Here is a 21921-nt window from a genome sequence, read left to right on the forward strand (position 1 = left end):
TATATAGCTCCAGGGGTGTGGAATTCTACACGCAGAGAATACTTTCAATTGCAATTTCCAAAACACACCGTTCACTTATCTTGTTCATTAGAATATCGTCAGGTCAATCCTAGCTTGACCAATTAATCATCTACCATGCCTCCCCCCGTACAAGTCGCATATAAGAAAATCGGCAAACCAACAGTAGGCGAGAATGGGTATGTCGACTTCCAACCCGGGAAGACCGAAGTCCTTCCCAAAGGCTGGAATGGCTTCAATGCGAAACCATTGATAAGTGATATTCGGGTCGAACATGACGTTGAAATTGTGGTCCGCGACGGTGCTCGACTTTACGTTGACATATATCGCCCGGCAGACACAACCGAGAAGGTACCCGCGGTATTGAGTTGGTCATTCTACGGCAAGAAATACAGTGCCTTGGATATGTTACCAATGTGCGTGTGGAATTGCTGTGTTCCGCGCTCCGACCTCAGCGGCTTGGAAAAGTTCGAGGGACTGGATCCCCAAACATGGTGCCCGAAGGGTTACGCGATCGTGAGTGTGGATACACGTGGCGCTGGGAATAGTGATGGGCAGATTTGTGTCATGGGTAGTCAGGATGCCGAGGATGGTTACGACATAGTCGAGGCGATCGCTGCCATGGATTGGTGTAATGGGTCTATCGGGATGGCCGGTAACTCTGCGCTGGCGATTGCGCAGTGGTTTATCGCTGCCCAACAGCCCCCGTCCTTGAAGGCGATTGCTCCTTGGGAAGGGCTGGGTGATCTTTACCGTGAGCAGTTCTGCCGTGGTGGGTGGTTCTTCATGAGTAATTTCGACCTCATTGCCCAGAAGATTGTTCGAGGACCGGAGAATTCGGGATTGGAGGACTTCGAGGAAATGTATCGCCGGTCGCCCGTCTCAAATGCCTTTTGGGCCGATAAGCGGGTGGATATGACGAAGATTCAGTGTCCAGCCTATATTCGTGGTTCGGATGTCAGCTCAATTCATACCATGGGATCCATTCGTGGCTATCTCGAAATCCCACACGACAAGAAGTGGATCCATTGGGGGAGCAAGCAGGAGTGGTATGAACTGTACAGTGAGCCTGAGTCAATGGAAGAACTCACTGTCTTCTTTGACCGCTACCTGAAAGGCATCGAGAATGATTGGGAAAAGACTCCTAAAGTTCGTTGGTCTGCTTTGCAATTTGGCGATCGTGAGGCCATCGACAACATCGTTCTAGAGGATTTTCCTGTTCCATCGACGGAGTACAGGAGCTTATACCTAGGAGGAAACCAACAACTTCTGGGCACAGCTACCACAGACTATTCTACTATCTCATACGATTCCGAAAGCAGGACCAGCATTGCCGAGTTTGACTATACGTTCGAGAAACCTTCACGCTTAATCGGCTTGCCAAAGGCAATCTTATACGTGTCCGCCGAGGAGCAGGACGACTTTACTGTGTTCGTCATTCTACGCAAGAAAGATAAGAATGGGAAAGAATTGAAACACCTCAACTTCCCGTTCCACGCTACGCCTGTTAAATCGATTGACGAAATCCCTGACAAGGATCAAGCGAGTCTGAATCTACACCTAGGATCCGTTGGAATCCTCCGTGCTTCTCATCGTGCGATTGACTCAAGTAAAAGTATACACCCGCAATTCCCCTTCCACCCACATTCGAAACAGGAGCGGATAGAATCAGGAACAGTCACGAAGCTTGAGATCGGTATCTGGGCAATGGGTGTGGACTTTGATGCTGGAGAGTCTATTAGTTTACAGGTTAGTCGAATGTCGCCCCTTTGGTCTTGTTTCTCTTGGTCTTCGTGTACTAACATATTTGACCTAGGTTGGCGGCCAGTATCCTAGCATTGCCAAGGATATTACATCCTTTTCCAAGCCCCGTCCGGCGTATGAGCTCAATAAAGGGAAACACACTGTTCACTTTGGTGGAGTATATCCCAGCTGTGTTATCCTTCCATTTATCTGAGATTAGAAAGAGATGATTGCGTCCTGTGTGTGACATTTATATCCAAGAAACATGACCATTCGTTCCCTTTTGTACCCGGTATATGGTGGAAGATAGCGTTCTGTACTTTGCGAATGGTTGTTATTGATGAGCTGTAGTTTCATGTTTTCTATTACATCCTTTTTTACCACGAATAGAACATTTGTACACATGCAGGTATATTTAGAGTCAGGGTAAAGTTTTCTAGTAGTAGATAGCAGGTTGAAAAACAATATAGACAACGTCAGAAGGCCCAATTAACGAAGATAAAAACCTAATGTCTCTCCGAAGTTCAATGCTCGGTGCTAAAACAGAAAAAGAAGGGGGATGGAAGAGACAGTCCCAAGGGGAAAGGAAATAGGATTTCCTCAAGGTACGTTGCGAAATGGAGCTTAAATAGAAGTTGTATTATTATTCCGATCATTAACTTGTAACAATTAGAGATATGATCAGGCAGATACTGCTGCAGCTGGACCCTGCCCCTGTTGTCGACGATTCCAATCCATTGCACCATTGTAAAGACAATTATAATCCATGAACTCGGCTGGATTCATTGTTACCCTTTTCTCGGTGGAATCCGTTCCCGGCTTTGCTGCTTGTCGGCTATACATCTGTATCGTCGTAGCTCTCTCATACCGACAGTTAAAGATGTCCTCGTTGGTCTTTTGCACATCGCTCAGAGACCTATCGGGATGACGCGTCTCAAAGTCCTTGTAAAATGCCCCAAGAGCTTCGGCATCTTCAACAGCCTGACCTGCCCCCTGTCCCTGAGTAGGGAGCATCGCATGTGCAGCATCGCCTATTAACAGCACACGGCCATGGCACCAGGTGGACAATGGATCCAGGTCGCGCAGCTGCCATAAGCCAACCTCCTTGGCAGATAGAAGGGGCCTTTGGGCCCATTTAGGAAAACTAGAAAATGTATCCAGCATCTTATCACGGTCACCCTTTGTCGTCCAGCTAGTGTCCTTGGAAGATTCGTTCATTCGCTCATCAGGAACGAGAGCGACCACACCATACACAGAGCCATTTCGTGCTGGGCCCATAACGAGCCGGCGGTCTTGACCTACGACCATGGCGGTACGACATATCCGAGGGTCAAGGACCTGTACAAAGTCCCTTTCTTTGAGAAGCTCTTCGGTCGGAACCATCATTCGATACGCCGATAGTCCCGTTGGACGAGCCTGTACATCTTCCCCAAGCACGGCTTTGCGAAGCTTACTTTTGATGCCATCCGCACCGATGACCAGTTCTCCTTGAATAGTTTCACCATTCTCAAGTTTAACGGTTCCGCTCTCGCAATCACAATCTAGGACTCTACTCGAAAGTCGCAGTTCCACCGGCCGGCCAGTGTAGTCAGGCGATGTTGCCCTTTCCCTCAGGGCCTGGTGCAGATCGGCCCGATGATAGCACACTCTATCGGCGCCGTACTTGGATGAAACGGCCGAGAGGGAAATCTGCGACTGAAGCTCGCCCTTGGTATTGTAAACTTCAAAGGCTTCATCAATCATAGAGCCTTGCTCACGTAGACGTGACGCAAGGCCCCATTGGTCTTCGACGATTTTGGAAGCATTAGGTTGGAGTGAGATTAATGCTCCGATTTCTTGGCTTATAGAGGATTGTTCCAGGACGAGTATATCGCGTTCGTCCCCTCGTAGCGCGATTGCCTAGAGAACCTGTTAACATGCTAGTGCTCTTGCCTAGTAAGCAGAAAGGAACCTACGGCAGATAGACCGGCTATTCCTCCGCCGACGATGATTATCTTGAATGGACTCATCTTTCTACTAATGACTTTCACAAATATCGTACAGTATACAGACTCCCCCGCCGTAGAAAGACTAAGCGTCAATCTTTATGCTAGTTGGTTGTGCTCTAATTGTCCCTATGGAGCGTAATCATTAATTGCGCGGGGGACCATCCCTCGGCGAGGGCTCGGTGGACCCCGAAGGGCTGGAGTCGGCGGCCCACACTGGGTCTGCCCCGAGAATGTTGATAGGAAATGAAACAGATGATCATGAGGTTGGTCCTTGTAAGGCTCGGAAGGCGTTCGGAACGCACCTTTTGCGCCGAGATGCACCTAGCTACACACACTCAGGTGCCACCTAGGTTAGATAGAAAAGGCTCTGCAATGCAGCGATTGTGATAAGCATCACTAGTCTCTTGTCGATGACTGAGCTACCTACCAGAACTACAACATCCATCTGTGACTTACTACTGTAAACAATAGACACAATGTCTACAACAACCACTGTACAAGAGACAGTCACTCTCAATCAGCCCAAAGGCCGAATGGTGCTTGACGGAAAGCCAACCAACTATGGTGACTTCCGCGATGCTCTAAATAGAGACGGCTACGCCGTGATCAAGGGCGCCATTCCATTAGAACGAGCCAAGAAATACGCAGATTCTTTCTATGGTTATCTTGAAGGCTTGTATGTTTTCCCCATTGGGAACTCCGTTTCATCCCGTGTTTCCGTATGCTAATACTTCGCAGTGACTTGGGTTACAAGCGCGATGACCCCTCCACCGTGAAACGGGCTATGCTTCCTGTGATCAATGAGAAAGGTATGATTCTCAGCTATGGTGTTACCCATGAGAAATGGGTATGGGATATCCGGGCAGAGCCTGGTGTAGTGGAGGCTTTTGAGAAGGTATATGATGATTCGGACTTGATTGTGTCGTTTGATGTGGTCAATGTTCAGTTCCCAGGGTAGGTTCTAAGCTGGTCAACGCATTCATTGAAGCCTTCGAATACTAGAACTAATGTGCTACATTTTTTTACAGACGTGGTGACTTCCCCGAAAAGTGAGCAAATATGACACCCGGAAGAAACAAATGCTGACAGTATCCAGCAAACCCTGGCCACACCAGGACCAAGACCCTGAATCCCCAGGCTTCCGCTGTACGTATCTCACTAACCACCTTACCTAATCATCATACATCTGACTGACCCTTTACCCATACCTCAGGTCTTCAGGGCTTAGTGAACCTCAACCCCGGTGGACCCGACGATGGAGGCCTCATCGTATGCAAAGGTGGACACAAATTCTCCGAGCAATTCCACCGCGAGATGGCCAATGAGCCACGTATCCCCGCCTGGACTAAAGAGTGGTTCGGGTTCACCGAGAACGGCATGAAATGGCTGAAAGATCACGGATTGGAATGGGAAAAAGTCTGCGTCGAGCCAGGAGACTTGATCGTCTGGGACAGCCGAACCCCACATTACAATGTTCCGCCCAGCGGCAAGAATGATCGCCTGGCAGTCTACACGTGCTACATGCCGGTTGCCGAAGCCTCACAGGCGGATTTGATTAAGAAGAAAGAGGCATTTGAAAGTATGTTCGACCGTATATTTCAACCTCGTTAGAGCGCAGCGGTGCTAATGTCGTATTTAGAGCGTCTCGGTACTACGCATTGGCCGAATGCCCAGCACGTCGCTCCTACTAATATTGCCATGCGCGATGGTGCTCCTTGTCCTAAGGCTCGTGAGGTGCCCGTTGAGGATCCGGTGCTTGGTGAGCGTGCGTTCCGGCTTACGGGTATTCCGTATATCAAGCAAGAGGCATAGACTGGTGGAGGGGTTCAAATTCTACTTCGCGAGTAAGCGTGGTAAGAGAGTTCTAGTACATAGTTTTGTCACTCGTTCTGGTTTGATCGAATGTATATTTGGTTGTGGAATTGTAGGTATTACTTTCGCGCATCCGATGGCCCGTTGATATTTCTTTGACGGAGCAACTGCTTGCATTTCAAATGAGGACGCTTAAGATTATCAAGGTTGATTTTGGGAAAAGCTACTGTTTACGAAGCACAGCGCTACATAACTCTGGGTAGCCCGCTGGACGGTTTGCAGGTTCATGGTAGTTAATACGATGTTCATAGAAAACACTATTAGTATTACTGGTGACTTCGTCCATATCACTAGGTGAACCGCTGAGAATATGCTTTCTGAATCTTCTCCTCGCGATTGTGGACTGCGTGCCTCGATTGACGTAGACTACGACATGAAGGTTGATAGTCTGAACATTATAATGAAATCTAAAAATTGAGAAGTGTTTATACATAACATCTTAGTGTAAATATATAGGTCTATGCAGGCTGTGGTCCGTCGAAGTACAGCATCCAATTCCACAAATCCTCTACATTATATCCCTCAAAAGGAAATAGTCGGTCTACCTCATTCGAGCCATCACCAGAAGAGGCCAGGTGGTCGATCAAAGAGCCAGTATCATGAAGGGTTGAATCGCCCTGCTGATGGTGAGGCTGATCCTTGCCCGCTGCTGGTAAATAATCAAACAGAGGACCCCTCTGAGCATTCTCTGGTGGACGTGAAACAATATGTTCTTCATTACATGATACATGTCCCACGGTGTTAATTTGCGGAGCACTATCGTCGTACGTTGCAGGAGTTAGGAAGTTATTGGGTATTGGATAACTTGAGGCGTTATGGGGTATGGCAATATTCGAGGTATGCGGTAGATTATTATTCTGTAGTGGCCATATCGAGGCTTTCTGTGGAGGTTGATCTGATTGATTTGTTGTGGCTAACGCGTGCCTTCTTTCTGTAGATGTTGAGGAAACACGTTGGTGGGTCACTATCTGGTCGTACATGGCAGCTAGACCTATTCAATGGATGAGGATGAGGTTAGTGTGCATATAGTGGGTGGAGAGATATTATCTGACTGAGAACATACCCTCCATGAATCGGGGATCCGAATTACAGCGGGCGAGCTGCTGACTGCAGTTCTCGAGACATAGTTTTAGGAGCTAGCCATCGTTAGCAGGAAGTCCTGTAGATAGTGTAACAACCGTTCTCACCTCAAGGTCCATCGTCTGGAGGCGGGACTTCGGGTTCTTCATCAGATAAATAGCGAGGACAATACATGCTAATAAGGAGGACCCAACGGGAATCAAGCGTGAAGCCGTCCCTCTCTCGGAGAGCTCGATGCTCAGCTTAGCGATTGAACGGGCACTGTTCACACAAATTGATTCTCCATTGCGCAATCTGAATTTTGATGGTTCATCGGAGCAGTGTTTCTCTATTTCGGCATCAAAGTTCGCTGTTGGGGCTATTAGCGCCGCACGGTGCAGAGCAATAAGAGTTTCGTGGAATTGTATAGATAGGTATGCGGCCATATGGTATTCCTCCTCAGGACAGAAAATATCGTTTCCTGGTCGCAGCTCGGGGGGAATGACATTGGCCCATGAGAGTAACAGCCGGTCCAGTCGGGCAGTATCCAGGAGTATCTGTCGCACATTTCTCGAGCCAGGATGGTAGTTGTAGATATGCTGGCTGATACTTCCCTGGTATTCAGCAAGCCCCAGATTCCACTGCAGGTACGGTGAATGACAAGTCAAACTGCCGACGGGATTGACGTGTTCGGTATTAATGGAGGATGGGCGACCGCACCCGAGCTGCATCATTCTCTCCAAGCAGCAGCAAACAGCCCATATCTGAGTGGGAAGGTGTCTTTCATCGTGTGAGTTCTGGGATGTGGGAGGCGTGTGTCCTGTATGGGGTCGGTGGATTCCCAGCGTATATGCGATACGGATCGCCATACCCAGGGTTTGCCACGCCAGACCCTCCTGATTGCGACCTCTATACATCAGCGTCAGAAGGAGCAGGGCCTGCACCGTGGGCAGATATGGTATTGCGATGAGATGCGATACGAGCCCAGCCGCAGCTTGAAGATATTTCTCGCCAGCTTCTGTCACACTTTGGGCCTCTTCATCCGACCCCAAACCTATGACAAGATATACAAGCACGAGTACCGGAACGCTGTCTCGTGAGAGGCGCTTGTAATCGGCAACTGTGGCTAGCTGCTCCATACTTTCGCGAAACGCGTGAGGTGAAAAGATAGGATAGGTAGGGTGGATTCGGGCGAGGTATATAGACGTATATCGATCCCGACAATCCCGAGCGGGCAGGGGTGGTAAAGATAGGGCCAATGGCATATCCAGCTCCTCCGCATGCCTCATGCCGTGACTAAAAGAAGCTGACACTGGCTTTAGCCGTGCAGCTTCAAAATAAATGTCTAAGGATTTCGCGAGGCATTGCGAGCTGCTGCCACCCAGAACTTTCATCCGGTTCGTTCCTCGCTCCACATTGAGGGATGTATCGAAGGGCTGATGAACTGGAGAAAGTTCGTTGAGCTTTTCATCGGCCGGGTTGTCCTCCACAGACGGAGAGTGCTGTTGAGCCTCTTGCGACTGGGGTTGCTGCTGAGGCGACGTATTCGGCGGCGAGTTTTGATCATTTTGTCGACAGGCTATGGCTTTGTGTAATCCGTCGCATTGCGCAACTCCGTTTCCATTGATCTTCTCAGGTATGTCAAGCCACTCTCTCACTCCTGGTACTCCAGGGCGTTGGGGATCAGTCGTTACGCAAATCTGGTTACGTGTTCGACAATTGCGACATTTTGGATATTCAGCATCGCATTTTACTTTTCGCTGCCGACAAATGTTACAAGCCATGGACAACCGGGGCCGCTTGGCCGCGGGAGGTCGGTCCATCATGAATCTTTGCGCCGTATCCTAGAAGTGACAATGAATGTACAAGGCATATTGGTGGCCTACTTCTGATACTGACTAGGCAGTAGCAAGCATTAGCATTGGCATGAAGAAGCAATCCGTGTGACCATGGCTGCACATACGCGTGGATACGCGATATGACGATAGAGACGAGAGCAACGGCAATGCACGTCTTGGTAATCCCCGGTTCACGATTGGAATCCCCACCAGGAAAGCGGGGGATTAGAGTAGAATGCGGGGGAAACTGTCGCAGGATCTTGGCTAGGAGCTATGGTCATGAAAGCGAGGAGATGGCTCGAATGCCGATCTCGCTAGGAATTAACCCTAGCGTTGGTTGCGGCAAATGACCTCGGATAAGAGTCCTCCACATTTGCCGAAGATGGCTCGGGTCCAATCGGTGCGCTTCATCTCAAGAGGCATGCGATATCTTGTGGATAACTTTTTTGAGAGACGACTATGAGTGTCAGTCTGGTGCTTGCTGCCGCTCCTAAGCTCTTGGCAAGGCTAGGCTAGGTCACTGATACATACACTTTCTCTCCTTATGGATCGCCTACGAACAGCCTCAATATAAACCCTCGACGATCGCTGTCGCTCGCCAAGGGATGACGAGTACTAGTATCATTTGCACTTCCCCACGCCCTTTTAACATGTATCCATCCACGTCGCTCACCAGACTTGCTATTCAGACCTCACTAACAGTCTTGATATGCGGCCCATTCTATCTGCCCTACACTAAGTCTAAGGAGCTACGGCAAGCTCGAGCAACAACAGGCGGTAAAAGGCCCACGGTTCACTTGCAGATTTTAAAGCACACGGGCTGATTTGTCGTTCACTATGGGGGACAGGGAATAGTTATCAACAAGACGTTTAGGGCCTCGCAGTTAGGGCACCTCCACCTTCTACCACGTGCCAGTCAATGAACAGCAGTATGCCTTCGGGGACAATTGGTGCTCTCAATCGTGCGCCATAGTCTGGTCTTGCGCTTCTATGTGTCACGTCGGGCTTTATGTTTGGGTTCAAGATAGAATAATATGAATGTATATAGTTTACCAAGCCCACCAGAGCTGATGACCCTACGGAAAGGATTACAGGAACAGGGGAAGCACCGTAGTCAAAAGCATTGACAGAGGAACATCAAGGAATTCATAGCAATAGGAAGCGCGTGGTGTAAGTAAGGGATATCACAGAGTCCTGCAACTGTCAAGAGCAACAAGATGACGCCAGGCCTTGTCTACCTGTTGTGAAACGTGCCTTCATAGGATAGGTCTGATTGTATCGGTCGCGTACTGCTACCAATATTAGGGTCAACAATATTCGATCACGATCAACAATGTACTACCCATTCGGGCGCTACGGACACAGTTGTGGGTAAAGTTCGGTGGAATATGGTAGTGGGTCAGTAATGGTCACGTAGTCAAAACCCGCCGAGCGTTAATTTAGCCTCCGAGCGTCTCGGAGCAGGCCGAGACCAACAAGATCACCCACATCCAAGGGCTGAAAACGAGCCATGGATTAGCAAGACTGCCCCCCGACGTGCTCGGCGCTTGTCCCCGCACCCTGCGCCGAAGGAGCACTTCAATGATTGCTAGCATGGTAACAGGTTAAGTGCTCAGTTACTTAAGTGTTCTCAAAATGCCCCGTCAAATTGAACCAGCAAATGCACCACAGTCCTCGGAGCAGTATCGAATACCACATATTGTGAACCTTGACAGAGAATCTCTGAACCATGTCGACCACTACCGAGATTCAAGAAATCGCCGAAGCAACCCAACAGTCCTTCACCATCAAGGACTTGGTTGATTTCAGCGGCCGGACATACGGTGATTGGCGTGATGAATTTCACCGCAATGGTTGTGTTGTTCTGAAAAATGTAATCAGTCCGGAGCGTGCCAAATACTATGCCGATAAGCAGATTGAATGGTTGAAGAACTTCGAGCTTGGCTTTGATGAGAACGATGAGAGCACCTGGACCGCAGAGCATCTGCCAGTGAGCTTCAAGGGAGGGTAAGCATTCCACGATCTCGGACGGACCCGGGGAAAGTACCTAATCAATCATGTTCATTACCAGAATGTATTTTGCTTACGGCTCTACTCATGAGAAGAGTGTCTGGGAAGCACGTACCGAGCCGGCTATCATTGAGATCTTCGAAAAGCTATGGGAAACGAAGGAGTTGCTTTGCTCCTTTGATGGTATCAATATCTCCCTCCCGCGCCGAAAGGATCTCAACTGGAGCCCATGGCCACACTGTGATCAGAACCCGAATCGGAAGGGGTTCGTATCTTACCCAGTCTTCACGTTGTGTGTATGCTAATACTCTTTCAGGATGCAAGCTGTTCAAGGCCTTATTAACTTTGCCCCCAATGGACCCAAGGATGGTGGTCTAATGCTAATGAAGGGATCCGCCAAGCTCTTCGACGAGTTCTTCGCTCAGAAGCGAGAGCAGTATGACCACGAGGATGCCCCACCCCCGGAGCTGAAGTACATGGACCTCTTCCTTTTCCATGAGAAGGATGTTAAGTGGTTTGAGGAGCGGGGGTGCGAGCTCATCAAAGTCAACCTGGGACCTGGTGATTTTGTCCTCTGGGATTCCCGATCGCTCCATTATGCTTGCTTCCCCGAGGCCAATCAGATCCGTCACGCCCAGTACATTTGCATGACTCCCAGACGTTTTGCCACCGAGAAGGCACTGGAGTTGAAGAAGACCTGCTTCGAGAACTATATGGGCACTACTCACTGGCCCCATTGGTGAGTTTTCTCCGATATTGAACGACATGATGGATAGCTAACCAATTGAAACTATAGCAACATTCGTCCTGCGGCAGAAAAGCCCATGAGAGATGGCAAGGTGTGCCCAAAGGACCGAAGTGAGCCATTCGAGAAGCCCGTGTTGACCGACACGGTGCTCAAACTGGCGGGAGTCAAGCCGTACTGAATGTAATTGATATTTTATGTACTAGTGTTTGAGAATTGATAGTTACAATGTTATGGTTTACCATGAATACCTCATCTACGTTGAAGATCACATAGTTATTGTTGCTTTCATAATGCAATATTATATACCCTAATAAACTCAATTCTATTCGACTATAGCGGCATGGTCTTACGAGCGGTTTCTCTTCCTTAAACGCATGGTCGAGATACCTGGGGTGAATAGCTTCAAACACCTAATTGAATAATTGACAATACGCGTTTCGGTACTCAAGACAAGATATCAGAGAGGGCAAGAGAGAGTCTAGAGTGATCGACAACCTCGGAGGGATTAGTACCAAATAGCATTTGCCTCCCTCGGAGCACAGCGAGGGGGCAACTCTAGTGGCCGAACATTTCCAAGACAGCTTCGGCGGGGTCTCTAGGATTAAACCCCCGGAAAGTGTGGGGGGCCCGGGGTAGCTGCTGGTCGTCGTGGCAGGAATTCGTCAACCTTATTTCACCTTTGTATGCATGGCAGTTGTTACAGTTTGCATATAAACATTGAGCACTGTTCACACATAGTGAGCTCTCCACTACAGAATCCGGGGCTGTTGCATTTCCCCTTCACCCCCCCCCCCCTTAAACCCCCCCCTTCCTACCTTTTCTGCTATACTTGGGTGATTGACCCTAGACTAAAGAGTCCTTTAGGACATCTTGTAGTCACCATGTCTCAGAAAGATAAAAGCTCTGTTGGTCATGTGGAGGACATTGAGGCAGTTAGCACTGGCGAAATGAAGTCACACCAGGCTACCAGGGTGATGGGCACGGTGAAATTGACCGAAGGCAGTATCGTCTACATCCCGACTCCGACAGCCGATCCTCAGGGTGAGTCGTCTGAATCTTTCTGATCTATAGCACTGTCTGACTAGCTCAATCTTCTAGACCCATTGAATCTTTCCATGCTTCGCAAGATTACCATCCTCGTCGTTATATCAATATGTAGGCTGCCTACTTCCATTGGACATCAATGTCTACCTACTAATGTCAAACCAGTCTCATGCCTCGGTCTTTCTCTTGTGTCGGGATTTGGCGGCTTGCTAGGCTTCTACATTCCTAAATATGAGGCCGCGGGGGTATCATATAATGGAATCACTTACTTGATGACCTACCCAACCCTGTTCATGTATGGAATACCTTGCCATTCAAGTATACACCTAGATCCCTTCTTGCGAATGGATGTCTAACGTGTCTGCTATCCAGGGGGATCGGGAATTTGATTGGGATGCCTCTGGCTATTGGCGTTGGGCGCCGTGTTGTTATGCTAGTCTCCACTGCTATTCTTGCGGTCGGAGCTATTTTATGTGCAACTGCAAAGACCTATGAGTGGCACTTTGGCGCAAGAATCCTGGTTGGCCTAGCTGCCGGTCAGAGTGAGTCGATTGTCCCCATGATTTCACAGGTGAGTGAAGCCCCTTTTTCACTACTCCATATATTTTTGTAAGTAACATCACTCTCTGATACTGTTTTGGATATGCATAGGAGATATTCTTTCTTCACGAACGAAGTAAGGCTCTCATGGGTCAACAAGCAATTCAGGTCTGCCTTACTACCGTGTGGGTCCTGTTCGCCAGCCCTATTGCGGAGGCCATCACCCCCCAATGGTGGTATGGTCTTGGTGCCGTATTAGCCGGCGCTCTATGTGTTCTTACATTCTTTCTATTGCCCGAAACCAAATACGAGCGATCTTTGTCGGCGTATCAAGAAGAGTCCTCGTCAGGTGATGAGATGCCCATGGAGGGCTTTAACGACGGCAAGCCAAATCATCCAGAGACAGCAGCTTGCACGGAGCGCCCAGAGCTAGATTTTGTCAACTACACTCCGCGAACATTTAAGTCTGACTTACGCCTGTGGATTGGCAAGCCGGAGTGGTTCAAAATATGGGAAGTGCTCAGGGTATGTGTATCATCCTCCACGCTAGCGCCTCTGCAACATAGTAACCTTGATATTATACACAGCAAACCGCAGAACTTCTCCTTTTCCCGAACGTACTTTGGGCGCTCCTCCTCAACGGCCTAGTAATTGGTGTTAACGTAGCCATTGGCACGACATACAGCACCATACTCTCCGGTGCGCCCTACAACTGGCCCAATAGCAGTGCTAGCTACATCAATTGTGGGCAGATCTTGGTCGCCGTTGTCGCCCTCCCTTTACTAGGTCATGGCTCAGACTGGCTAGTGAAATTCCGCGCAAAGCGCAATAACGGTCTTCACGAGCCTGAGACTCGTCTGATTCCACTCATATTGCCAGCCGTGGTGGGCACGTTTACAAGTTCTTTATACGGTGAAGGCGCAGCCCATCCATATGATTACCACTGGTTTGTGTACGCCTGGGCTGTAGCAGCTTATTATTTCTGCTTCGTTGGAGTCAATATTGTTACCATCACGTACCTACTGGACAGCTACCCGGCGCGTGCGGGCCCAATTTTGGTGATCGTCTGTGCCTTCAGAGGTATTATTTCCTTTGGAACAAGTTATGGTACCGCTCCTTTCGTTGATTTGCATGGTTACGATGGCACCTTTAATACGTTTGCCGCTCTCACGGGCTTTCTCGGTCTGATGGGCCTCCCGATATATATCTGGGGGAAGCGCATTCGGGCCTTTACTGGGCGGTTTGCTAAGGACAAGACTGATTGACTACGAGGGTAGAAGATTTGATACTCCGTTTGCCCTTTCATGCCATATTGTCATGTTTGAAGTCGTCATATTCCTAAAGTTCGCTCTACAATCCAATCTTTGTGGTTCATTCCGTATTAGCCCTGTTCACATGACGCGTTTAGGAAAGTCTATAACGAACGCACACTCCACGATCGCTAGCTCCCAATACCTAGATTGGACGTAACCTGAAGGTAATTGGTTCGCCCAGGGATATTCATCCATATCGTACCAGGACCGTCCAGGACTAGCACGGATTTTGATCATACTGCACATTCAAATCCTTGTCAATGATACCCGCGTCAACAGCCTCTGTGATAATTCCAGTTAGCCCTGTCACACTCCATGAATGGTAAGATATAAGCATACTCTGATAATTCCACTGCTCAACATTAGGCAAGTCGTCGGTCTTCCACGACCAAAAGACCCACCCATCAAGCGCCTCATACCGTCTCTGCTGCGCCGAGAACCACTTCGAGTACGACTTTGCATGATCCCCGGTCATGGGCAGGAAGTTGTCGCCTGTATTATCAAACGCCAAGCTCCACTCTCCCACAATCTTAGGACTAACACTGGACGTGCGGTTATCACCGCATGCATCCGTAATCATATCGTCTATTGTCTTGGCGTTGCGAACCAGATAGATCTCATAATTGTGATCGTCGAACAGGAGATTCTTCTTTTGAGTGTCGTTAAGAGAGCGAGTGGGATTACCACCTGAGTCCCATTTGTCGTCCTATGTCCTTGGTTAATTTTCCCATGGAATAGTATAATAAAGAGGAAACATACCATGACAGTAACATGCAACGCATCAGCACCTGAAACACCCAGGTCCGATTCTTTGGCCCGAATGCGATCAATAGCGGTCGGATAGAAATGCTCGACCATCCAGTTTGTGTCACCATTCTCCGTGTTCTGGAGAGGCTCGTTGACAAGTTCCAGGGCGCCCACATTTTTGAATGCAGAGCGATTGGTGTGGATTTGCTCGAGTATCCATTCGTAGAACTTGTATGCTCGTTCGGCGTTTTCGTCGCTTTGGTAAAATTGTGGCGGGTCTACGTACTGTATACAAATCAAGGTAAGCTTAACTAGGATGTGTCTAGAGTGAAATGGATTTATCAGGCAACCCTACCCGACCGGTAAAAGGTTGGTTAGGCTCCTGAGCGCCCGGCAGCCCGTGGAGATCAATAATGATATACATATCAGCGTCGGACGCCCATTGGCAGACGTTGGTCAGATCCTCGATCGCGTTGTTGCGTGGGTAGTACTCGTTGTCATTGATTAGCTCTTCGTGCATCCAGAAGCCGACTGGGATCTGTAGGTTGTGTCAGATATTTGAGGATTTTGTTAAAGTTATCATGACTGTATTACATACGCGGATCGTGTTAAGTCCATAGGATACCATCCGAGTAATATCATCCTTAGTGATCCACGTCTGCCAATGTTTCTTGAAAGCTGCATTGGCCGCGTCCTGTCCGATGCCTTTCACGCAATCCCACTCGCTCTTGTAGTCGTCGCAGCCCAAACTGGACCATTCGGTACTGGCCATCCATTTCTCCATGATGAAATGGGACCCCAGATTGACGCCACGGATCTTTGTGGTCTGGGTATTGGTGAAGGTCGAGAGACTCCGGCCTTGGTCGGTGGGAAGCCAGGCTAGGGCTAGATGGGCACCCCCCAGAAGCGCGACCAATGATTGAAGCTTCATTTTGGCCAGATTAACGTTGCTGGGCAATATTTACAGGTTGATAAATGAAGTAACAGAGAAAATGGCATAGATATAGGCCGCTGCACGATCCAATCTGCCTGCATTTTTGGACCCCCTTGGACTGAATCGGGCCTGGAACTTGGTCGGCTGCTATAGAAGGCATGCAAGGGTTGTTTACAATATTATCGGGCGGCGCGTGTCGATCATTGTCCTACTTCGGGAATTGAGGGTGAGAAATCTCACGGCAGTGCAGATTATGGTTACATCGTCTAGTATGAATTGCTTTGTACATTGGCTACGATGAGAGGGGATCTTTGTTTCTGAAACTTACTATGCTTGAAGTAGAAAATGGGGTATATTGTTATGTAGACCCACGCGGGGATAGAGTTGAGAGCTTATATGCATGAATTATGCAAGTACAGCTTGCGGGCGGTTGTATTCGTACTCTGTGTTCCTCCCCCCTCTTTGGTGTTAATGGCATTCATAAACATGACAATAATATTGTGTATGTCTAACAAATTCCGCCTGGCATAACCTGGAACATGAAGCTAGAAAAGTAGGATCATACGGAGGGTTTGAGCGGTTGTATGTACGCACGGTGAGGCTATCACGGCCTCCCAAGGTAACCATTATAAAATCGCAAAGATGGAAGTGTTATTTTACGTCCAGATAGGACGTAACCAAGAGACAATAAGAGGTGCCTCCGCGTGGCTGATGTTCGTGATCTTCAAACCGTAAGGGACATTTTTACTGGGGCCAGCTGGTCAATCGCGGTGGAAGTCGTATAAGTAACTGTCGTACGCTTCCGATGTTTTTGTTATATATAGAGAGAGTGGCATACCCACGCTTCTGGGACAACAATCCTTTTTGTTCAGCATTGGAGTTCTTGTGCTAGAGATCCGTAGTGCAAACGGCACATTGGACAGGATCTATAATACGCCAAATTACCTTTATCGTTGAAAGTATCATCAAGCACGATTCGCTTCCAGGCACAAGATAAACATAAAAAATAGAATAAAATAAAAATTCGAATAAGACTAAAGAAATATAAAACGAGCTAAAGGAGATTCGTTTCGACCGCATCAAGCTTTCGCGCTCCATGAATTTCTTATCTCTTCTGAGATCCAGCGCAAGAAAATGAAACAGATCTTCGGAAGAACATGGTCCAAGTACATACATGATACTTCTCTGGGCAGTCAACACCAGTTGCCCAAAAGGGTATTTGCCTGATGACACTCGGTACAGAGTAAGTAGAACAGGGTGGCTAACTGTTCTTAGTCTGATCGTGCCCTAATATTAATGAATGAAGCAAAAGGGGCAATCAATAATTCAAACATCGCGTGGGTGCGGGACGGTCCTTATTGGCCCATCGAGTAAGCCCTAAAGTTGATCCTGCATCTCACCAGATCCAATTGGGAAAACTAGCGAAATCCCTTGCAAGAAAAGGAAATTAGAGGGGACGATCTCTTACTCTCTTACTCTCACTTACCGAGTTGCTACTTACAGTACCACTTTCTGCAGCCATGTGAGTTTATCACGATTCAGACTCTGCAGAAGATATCCCAGACTTGCAGCCCCAAGCTGCTCCACTTCCCTCCTTGGACGGCGAATAGACTAGCGGTATTCCGGAATGTTTAGAAGTACCTCGAGCCCAGGCACAATTGCCATCAGTCTAGACCTTGCATTCAAATGGCCCCCGCTCGTCTGGTTTGTCGAATGTTGACGGCCGAGATTGTGACAGCCCAGATGCGGCGGGTCATACATATATAGGAGACGCCATGGCGCGTCTCAGCTGTAGGTCAATTTTTGCACTTCGGGATACTACACCCGTCCGTTCCTTTTTCTTTTCCTTTGAATTGTCTGATTTGTAGCCATAGTAGTCATTCGTTTCCGAGCATGCGCGACTTCCTCTCCCTCGTCGGGCTGGCCAGCACAGTCGCCTTCTCTTCCGCTGCCGTCATTCCTTCAACGCTCGCAGCAATATCGTCGTCCATTGGCCAAGTGTCTCAGTTAACACCGACGGAGGTGACATCCGCGGAAATTCAAAGTAGCAGTGACAGTATAATTGTCGCAGCCAGCGGGTCATGCACAGGCCCGATTAAAAGCTCTCCTACACGCTACTGGCTCGCTGATCAAGATCACAGCGGAAATGCTCGTGGTTATGCCCCCAATGTGAACAATACGAACTATCCTGTGTGGCGCAATGTCCTGAATTACGGTGTCAGCAATGATGGGTCTGGTAACCAGACATCGACTTTACAACGCGCCATCAACGATAACGGTTCAGGTGGCAGTCGGAAAAGCAGCGGGGTCACTCGTTATCCTGCAGAGGTCTTCCTCCCCGGAGGAACCTATCAATTGGGTAGTACACTCGAACTACGCGTGGGCACCATTGTTACCGGAGACCCGCTAAATCCTCCCGTGCTGAAGGCGGCGCCGAATTTTGACGGGGATACCTTGGTGATGGGGTATGATTCGGGCAATGGAAACCCGGAAACCAGTTTCATGACCCTGATGAGAAATGTGGTGCTGGACACCACGGCTCTCAGTGCTGACACAAAGATCACGGCGCTGCAGTGGGGTGTAGCGCAGGGCTCTGGCTTGACCAACGTCCAGATTGACATGCCGACCAGCTCCACGGGCCACACCGGCATATACATCAAGGCTGGTTCGACAATTGCCGTCACCGATGTGGTATGTTTGCAGATTTGAGGCTTGGTCGGACCCATACTGACTCAAGTAGCAAATCACCGGCGGTGCTGTGGGTATCAAGAACTCTAACCAACAAGTCAACTTCAAGAACATCTCATTTAAATACTGCACGACGGCATTCGAAGCAGCTGGTGGCCACACTGTTCTACTACAAGGAGCAACATTTGACACCTGTGGCACCGGCATCAATATGACTAGCAACAGTCTGGGTAGTCTCGTGCTGCTCGACTCATCTTCTATCAACTCTGGACCGGTCGTTAGATTCCATGACTCATCCAACGACAGTGGGAACCGCAATAGTCAGATCCTGATTCAGAACCTGTCGCATGATAACAGCAATGCCATCGCTGTTGATAGCAAAGGCAGTGTCAAAATGGGCGCTGTCTCGCACGTCGACACCTGGGTCTGGGGAAATGTTACCCCCGGCCAGTACGAGAGCGGAACCAGCTTTAGTACCTCACGCCCGAACGTACTGCTTGCGAATAACAAGTACTTCACCAGGGCGCAACCAACCTACGCCGAATACAGTAGTAATCAGATCATCAATGTCAAGGCTGTAGACGGCTACTCTGTCAAGGGAGACGGTTCCACCGACGATAGCGCGTCCCTGAACGCTATTTTGGCGGACAATGCAGCAAACTGTAAGATTACCTATTTTCCATACGGCGTATATCTCGTCAAGGATACACTTTTCATTCCTCCAGGCTCTCGTATCGTGGGCGAGGCCTGGGCAGTGATTACCGGAGCGGGAGATGCCTTCAAAAATGCGGACAATCCTAAGGCGGTTGTGCAGATTGGAGAAGAGGGGGACGTGGGTGTGGCGGAAATTCAAAACATGAGATTCAGTGTGGCCGAGATTCTTCCGGGCGCGAAGATTCTCGAGATTAACATGGCAGGCAGTGCACCCGGCGATGTGGCATTATGGAACACGATGGCCACCGTAGGAGGTACTGCAGAGACCACTATTGCCAACAGCTGCACCAACCAGGATACCTCTCAGTGTATGGCGGCATTCATGGTCCTCCATCTGACAAAGACCTCGTCCGCGTATATTGAGAATTTCTGGGGCTGGACGGCTGATCATAACCTTGACGGTGGGCCCATCACGATCATCTCCACGGGCCGTGGTATTCTGGTCGAGGCCACCCAGGGAACCTGGCTTACTGGTACCGGGTCTGAGCATAATTGGTTGTATAACTACAACCTCCATAACGCACAGAATGTCTACGCGGGCCTTCTTCAGTCGGAGTCCCCATACATGCAAGGGGATGGAGCCACACAGGCTGCTCCTGCTCCATGGACAGCTGAATCCGAGTTCGGTGACCCAGACTTCGCTTGGTGCGACCAAGGTGACCAGAAGTGCCGTACCTCGCTTGCAACCAATGTGGACGGTGGGTCGGATATCCTTCTGTATAACTCCGCCGCATGGGCATTCTTCAACGGGCCCTGGGATGGGACTTATAGCCATCAGTGCAACGGCTCGTGTCAAACCAACATGATGCGCGTAACAAACTCTCCCAACAACCTCGTGTGGTATTCAATCAGCACCCGGAAGACCGACGTCATGGTACTGGACGATGAATCGAATCCTATCGAGTACAATCATCCTGGCGGATGGGAAGCGATTATTCAGGCGTACCGACAATTTGCTGGGACTCAGTAGGGGCTATGCATTGTATATAGTGTTTCATGGTAGTGTAATTAGAAGATGATTAATTATGTTTGGAGCTTCTTTGCGAGAACGTGTTCTGTTTGAAAATAGAGTCATTGACGCACCGCAGCACGTGCTCCTGGTCAAATTATGTACACAAATCCCTAGGCTGAGTCAGGATGTGCGCGGGGTATTTTTTTTTCACCCTGCAGGAATGCCCAACGTGACCTGGGATGATCTCATCACGGGTTGATACGTGTCGTCTGTCTTTTCTCTCACCCGTATAAATAATCGGCCACCCCTCCAATCCCATACACTAGCCGCCCTTATCCACTTTGCTAAATAAAATTCTGTTTTTGCCTCCCCCGCTACCACCGAGTTTCTTCTCCTTCTTCTTCTTTCTTTCCATCCACCCAAAACCACAATCAAAACAAAAGTACTTTCGTACTCAATCAAAAATCCTTCACCATGTCGAAAGTTTACGTCGGGTTAGTTCTTGAATTCAGAAAAATAAAAACACCTCATGAAAAGAGATGAAGAAAAAAAAAAAAATCTCTTAATCAAACAATCACATATGGAATGTTGTCTTACTTATTGAATTCAAATCCAAAGAAACCTTTCGTGGAACACCACTGATGACACTCTCCGTCATGCTTTCTCCGACTTTGGCGCGGTTACCGACTCGGTAAGTTGGCCTTCGCGATCCTATTTATGGATTCTTTTTTGCTCTTTCGCTCTTTTTGTGAAGTCCCTTGCCGCTAAGTCAAAATCATTAGATTGTCATGAGAGATCGCGATACCGGCCGCAGCAGAGGATTTGGCTTCGTCACCTTCTCCAGTGAACAGGAAGCTGAGGCTGCCATTAATGGGCTTAACGAACAAGAGTAAGCCTTTCATTACACCGGTTGCCTTAAGTCATGAGTCGTCTAATCGAGTTGTGTGATATAGGCTTGATGGTCGCCGTATTAAGGTCAACCTGGCCAACGCTAGACCTTCCGGCGGATCCCGTGGCGGTTTCGGTGGTGGCTCTCGTTACGGCGGTGGTTACGGTGGTGGCGACAGCTACCAGGGTGGTGGCTACCAGCAGGGTGGCTACCAGCAGGGTGGTGGCTACGGTGGCTACTAAATGCAGTTTCCTATATACGTCGAATACCTAGTTGGATGCAGTCACGACTTGATATGATTACTGTGGCGGATGACAATCACCGACCGAGCATAATTGTTGAAGGGAATGAATGATGGAAAATTGTGTCTTGACATGAATGGGCTCAGATATCCGAAGCCACATTATGGCTGATGCCGGAAACCGGCTATGACAATACCAATAACTAGCTTCACGTCGCGTATTATACCCATGAATAATAGGAAATCCATCATGTGTACCCCTGCGAGGGCACATGTATTACTTGTCTACTGCCATGTCCCTGTTCATTTATTAAGGTCTCGAGAATATCATATTGTGTTAGTCCGACAATGTGACGGATTTCTTGTGCATCACCACATTACTCATGCGTTAGCGGTTGAATCTATGGTGTGGTCTACAAGTCGGTCCAATATCTCCATACTGCATAGGACTCCTACCGAGGGTGCCTCTCTTGCACCGTTATCAATGGTCGCAATACCCGCTTCTCATAAAACCAGATGAGTTGCACTATGGCTCCAGAACGGATAGGCCCAGACTTCAAAAACTAAGAGGAATGATAGCCAC

At 48.8% G+C, this 21921-nt stretch overlaps 9 protein-coding genes across 9 annotated transcripts; 6 read left to right on the top strand and 3 right to left on the bottom strand.

Annotated features, from left to right (window-relative positions):
* Window positions 1-135: 135 nt before the first annotated feature.
* On the top strand, window positions 136-1975 carry BDV27DRAFT_166320 (CocE/NonD family hydrolase; the record flags this gene model as incomplete). The annotated part of the gene is made up of 2 exons (XM_032074158.1): window positions 136-1767; window positions 1835-1975. 2 exons carry the CDS (start codon window positions 136-138, stop codon window positions 1973-1975), a joined length of 1773 nt encoding a protein of 590 aa, XP_031925327.1.
* A 467-nt stretch (window positions 1976-2442) lies between these two features.
* On the bottom strand, window positions 2443-3770 carry BDV27DRAFT_147121 (uncharacterized protein; the record flags this gene model as incomplete). Its single annotated transcript, XM_032070690.1, has 2 exons — window positions 2443-3660; window positions 3717-3770. The coding sequence occupies 2 exons, from the start codon at window positions 3768-3770 to the stop codon at window positions 2443-2445; spliced, it is 1272 nt and encodes a 423-aa protein (XP_031925328.1).
* Window positions 3771-4225: 455 nt separating this feature from the next.
* Window positions 4226-5561, top strand: BDV27DRAFT_147122 (phytanoyl-CoA dioxygenase family protein; the record flags this gene model as incomplete). The annotated part of the gene is made up of 6 exons (XM_032070691.1): window positions 4226-4425; window positions 4488-4703; window positions 4778-4798; window positions 4846-4895; window positions 4963-5328; window positions 5389-5561. 6 exons carry the CDS (start codon window positions 4226-4228, stop codon window positions 5559-5561), a joined length of 1026 nt encoding a protein of 341 aa, XP_031925329.1.
* Window positions 5562-6079: 518 nt separating this feature from the next.
* Window positions 6080-8503, bottom strand: BDV27DRAFT_166321 (uncharacterized protein; the record flags this gene model as incomplete). Its single annotated transcript, XM_032074159.1, has 3 exons — window positions 6080-6612; window positions 6685-6757; window positions 6809-8503. The coding sequence occupies 3 exons, from the start codon at window positions 8501-8503 to the stop codon at window positions 6080-6082; spliced, it is 2301 nt and encodes a 766-aa protein (XP_031925330.1).
* Window positions 8504-10247: 1744 nt separating this feature from the next.
* BDV27DRAFT_147124 (uncharacterized protein) lies at window positions 10248-11454 on the top strand (the record flags this gene model as incomplete). Its single annotated transcript, XM_032070692.1, has 4 exons — window positions 10248-10525; window positions 10590-10793; window positions 10845-11267; window positions 11325-11454. The coding sequence occupies 4 exons, from the start codon at window positions 10248-10250 to the stop codon at window positions 11452-11454; spliced, it is 1035 nt and encodes a 344-aa protein (XP_031925331.1).
* A 703-nt stretch (window positions 11455-12157) lies between these two features.
* Window positions 12158-14125, top strand: BDV27DRAFT_159919 (major facilitator superfamily domain-containing protein; the record flags this gene model as incomplete). The annotated part of the gene is made up of 6 exons (XM_032072950.1): window positions 12158-12317; window positions 12375-12431; window positions 12486-12615; window positions 12693-12891; window positions 12972-13385; window positions 13448-14125. 6 exons carry the CDS (start codon window positions 12158-12160, stop codon window positions 14123-14125), a joined length of 1638 nt encoding a protein of 545 aa, XP_031925332.1.
* A 265-nt stretch (window positions 14126-14390) lies between these two features.
* BDV27DRAFT_159920 (glycoside hydrolase family 5 protein) lies at window positions 14391-15851 on the bottom strand (the record flags this gene model as incomplete). The annotated part of the gene is made up of 5 exons (XM_032072951.1): window positions 14391-14455; window positions 14513-14879; window positions 14933-15205; window positions 15276-15458; window positions 15519-15851. 5 exons carry the CDS (start codon window positions 15849-15851, stop codon window positions 14391-14393), a joined length of 1221 nt encoding a protein of 406 aa, XP_031925333.1.
* Window positions 15852-17414: 1563 nt separating this feature from the next.
* Window positions 17415-20295, top strand: BDV27DRAFT_19785 (glycoside hydrolase family 55 protein). The gene is made up of 2 exons (XM_032075979.1): window positions 17415-18545; window positions 18595-20295. Exons 1-2 carry the CDS (start codon window positions 17748-17750, stop codon window positions 20224-20226), a joined length of 2430 nt encoding a protein of 809 aa, XP_031925334.1. The 5' UTR covers window positions 17415-17747; the 3' UTR covers window positions 20227-20295.
* A 208-nt stretch (window positions 20296-20503) lies between these two features.
* Window positions 20504-21626, top strand: BDV27DRAFT_131781 (RNA recognition motif domain-containing protein). Its single transcript, XM_032067711.1, has 4 exons — window positions 20504-20702; window positions 20827-20899; window positions 20991-21097; window positions 21162-21626. The coding sequence occupies exons 1-4, from the start codon at window positions 20683-20685 to the stop codon at window positions 21337-21339; spliced, it is 378 nt and encodes a 125-aa protein (XP_031925335.1). The 5' UTR covers window positions 20504-20682; the 3' UTR covers window positions 21340-21626.
* The last annotated feature ends 295 nt before the right edge of the window (window positions 21627-21921 follow it).

This window comes from Aspergillus caelatus (genome assembly GCF_009193585.1).
Source record: "Aspergillus caelatus strain CBS 763.97 unplaced genomic scaffold BDV27scaffold_147, whole genome shotgun sequence".
NCBI classification, from domain to species: domain Eukaryota; kingdom Fungi; phylum Ascomycota; class Eurotiomycetes; order Eurotiales; family Aspergillaceae; genus Aspergillus; species Aspergillus caelatus.

Excerpts from the sequence above, each read along its gene's own strand:
- BDV27DRAFT_19785 (XM_032075979.1), top strand. The coding sequence starts at position 17,748 with ATGCGCGACTTCCTCTCCCTCGTCGGGCTGGCCAGCACAGTCGCCTTC. Across the intron at positions 18,546-18,594 it reads CAATTGCCGTCACCGATGTG|CAAATCACCGGCGGTGCTGT; the intron begins GTATGTTTGCAG and ends TGACTCAAGTAG.
- BDV27DRAFT_131781 (XM_032067711.1), top strand. The coding sequence starts at position 20,683 with ATGTCGAAAGTTTACGTCGG. Across the intron at positions 20,703-20,826 it reads ATGTCGAAAGTTTACGTCGG|AAACCTTTCGTGGAACACCA; the intron begins GTTAGTTCTTGA and ends TCAAATCCAAAG. Across the intron at positions 21,098-21,161 it reads AATGGGCTTAACGAACAAGA|GCTTGATGGTCGCCGTATTA; the intron begins GTAAGCCTTTCA and ends TGTGTGATATAG.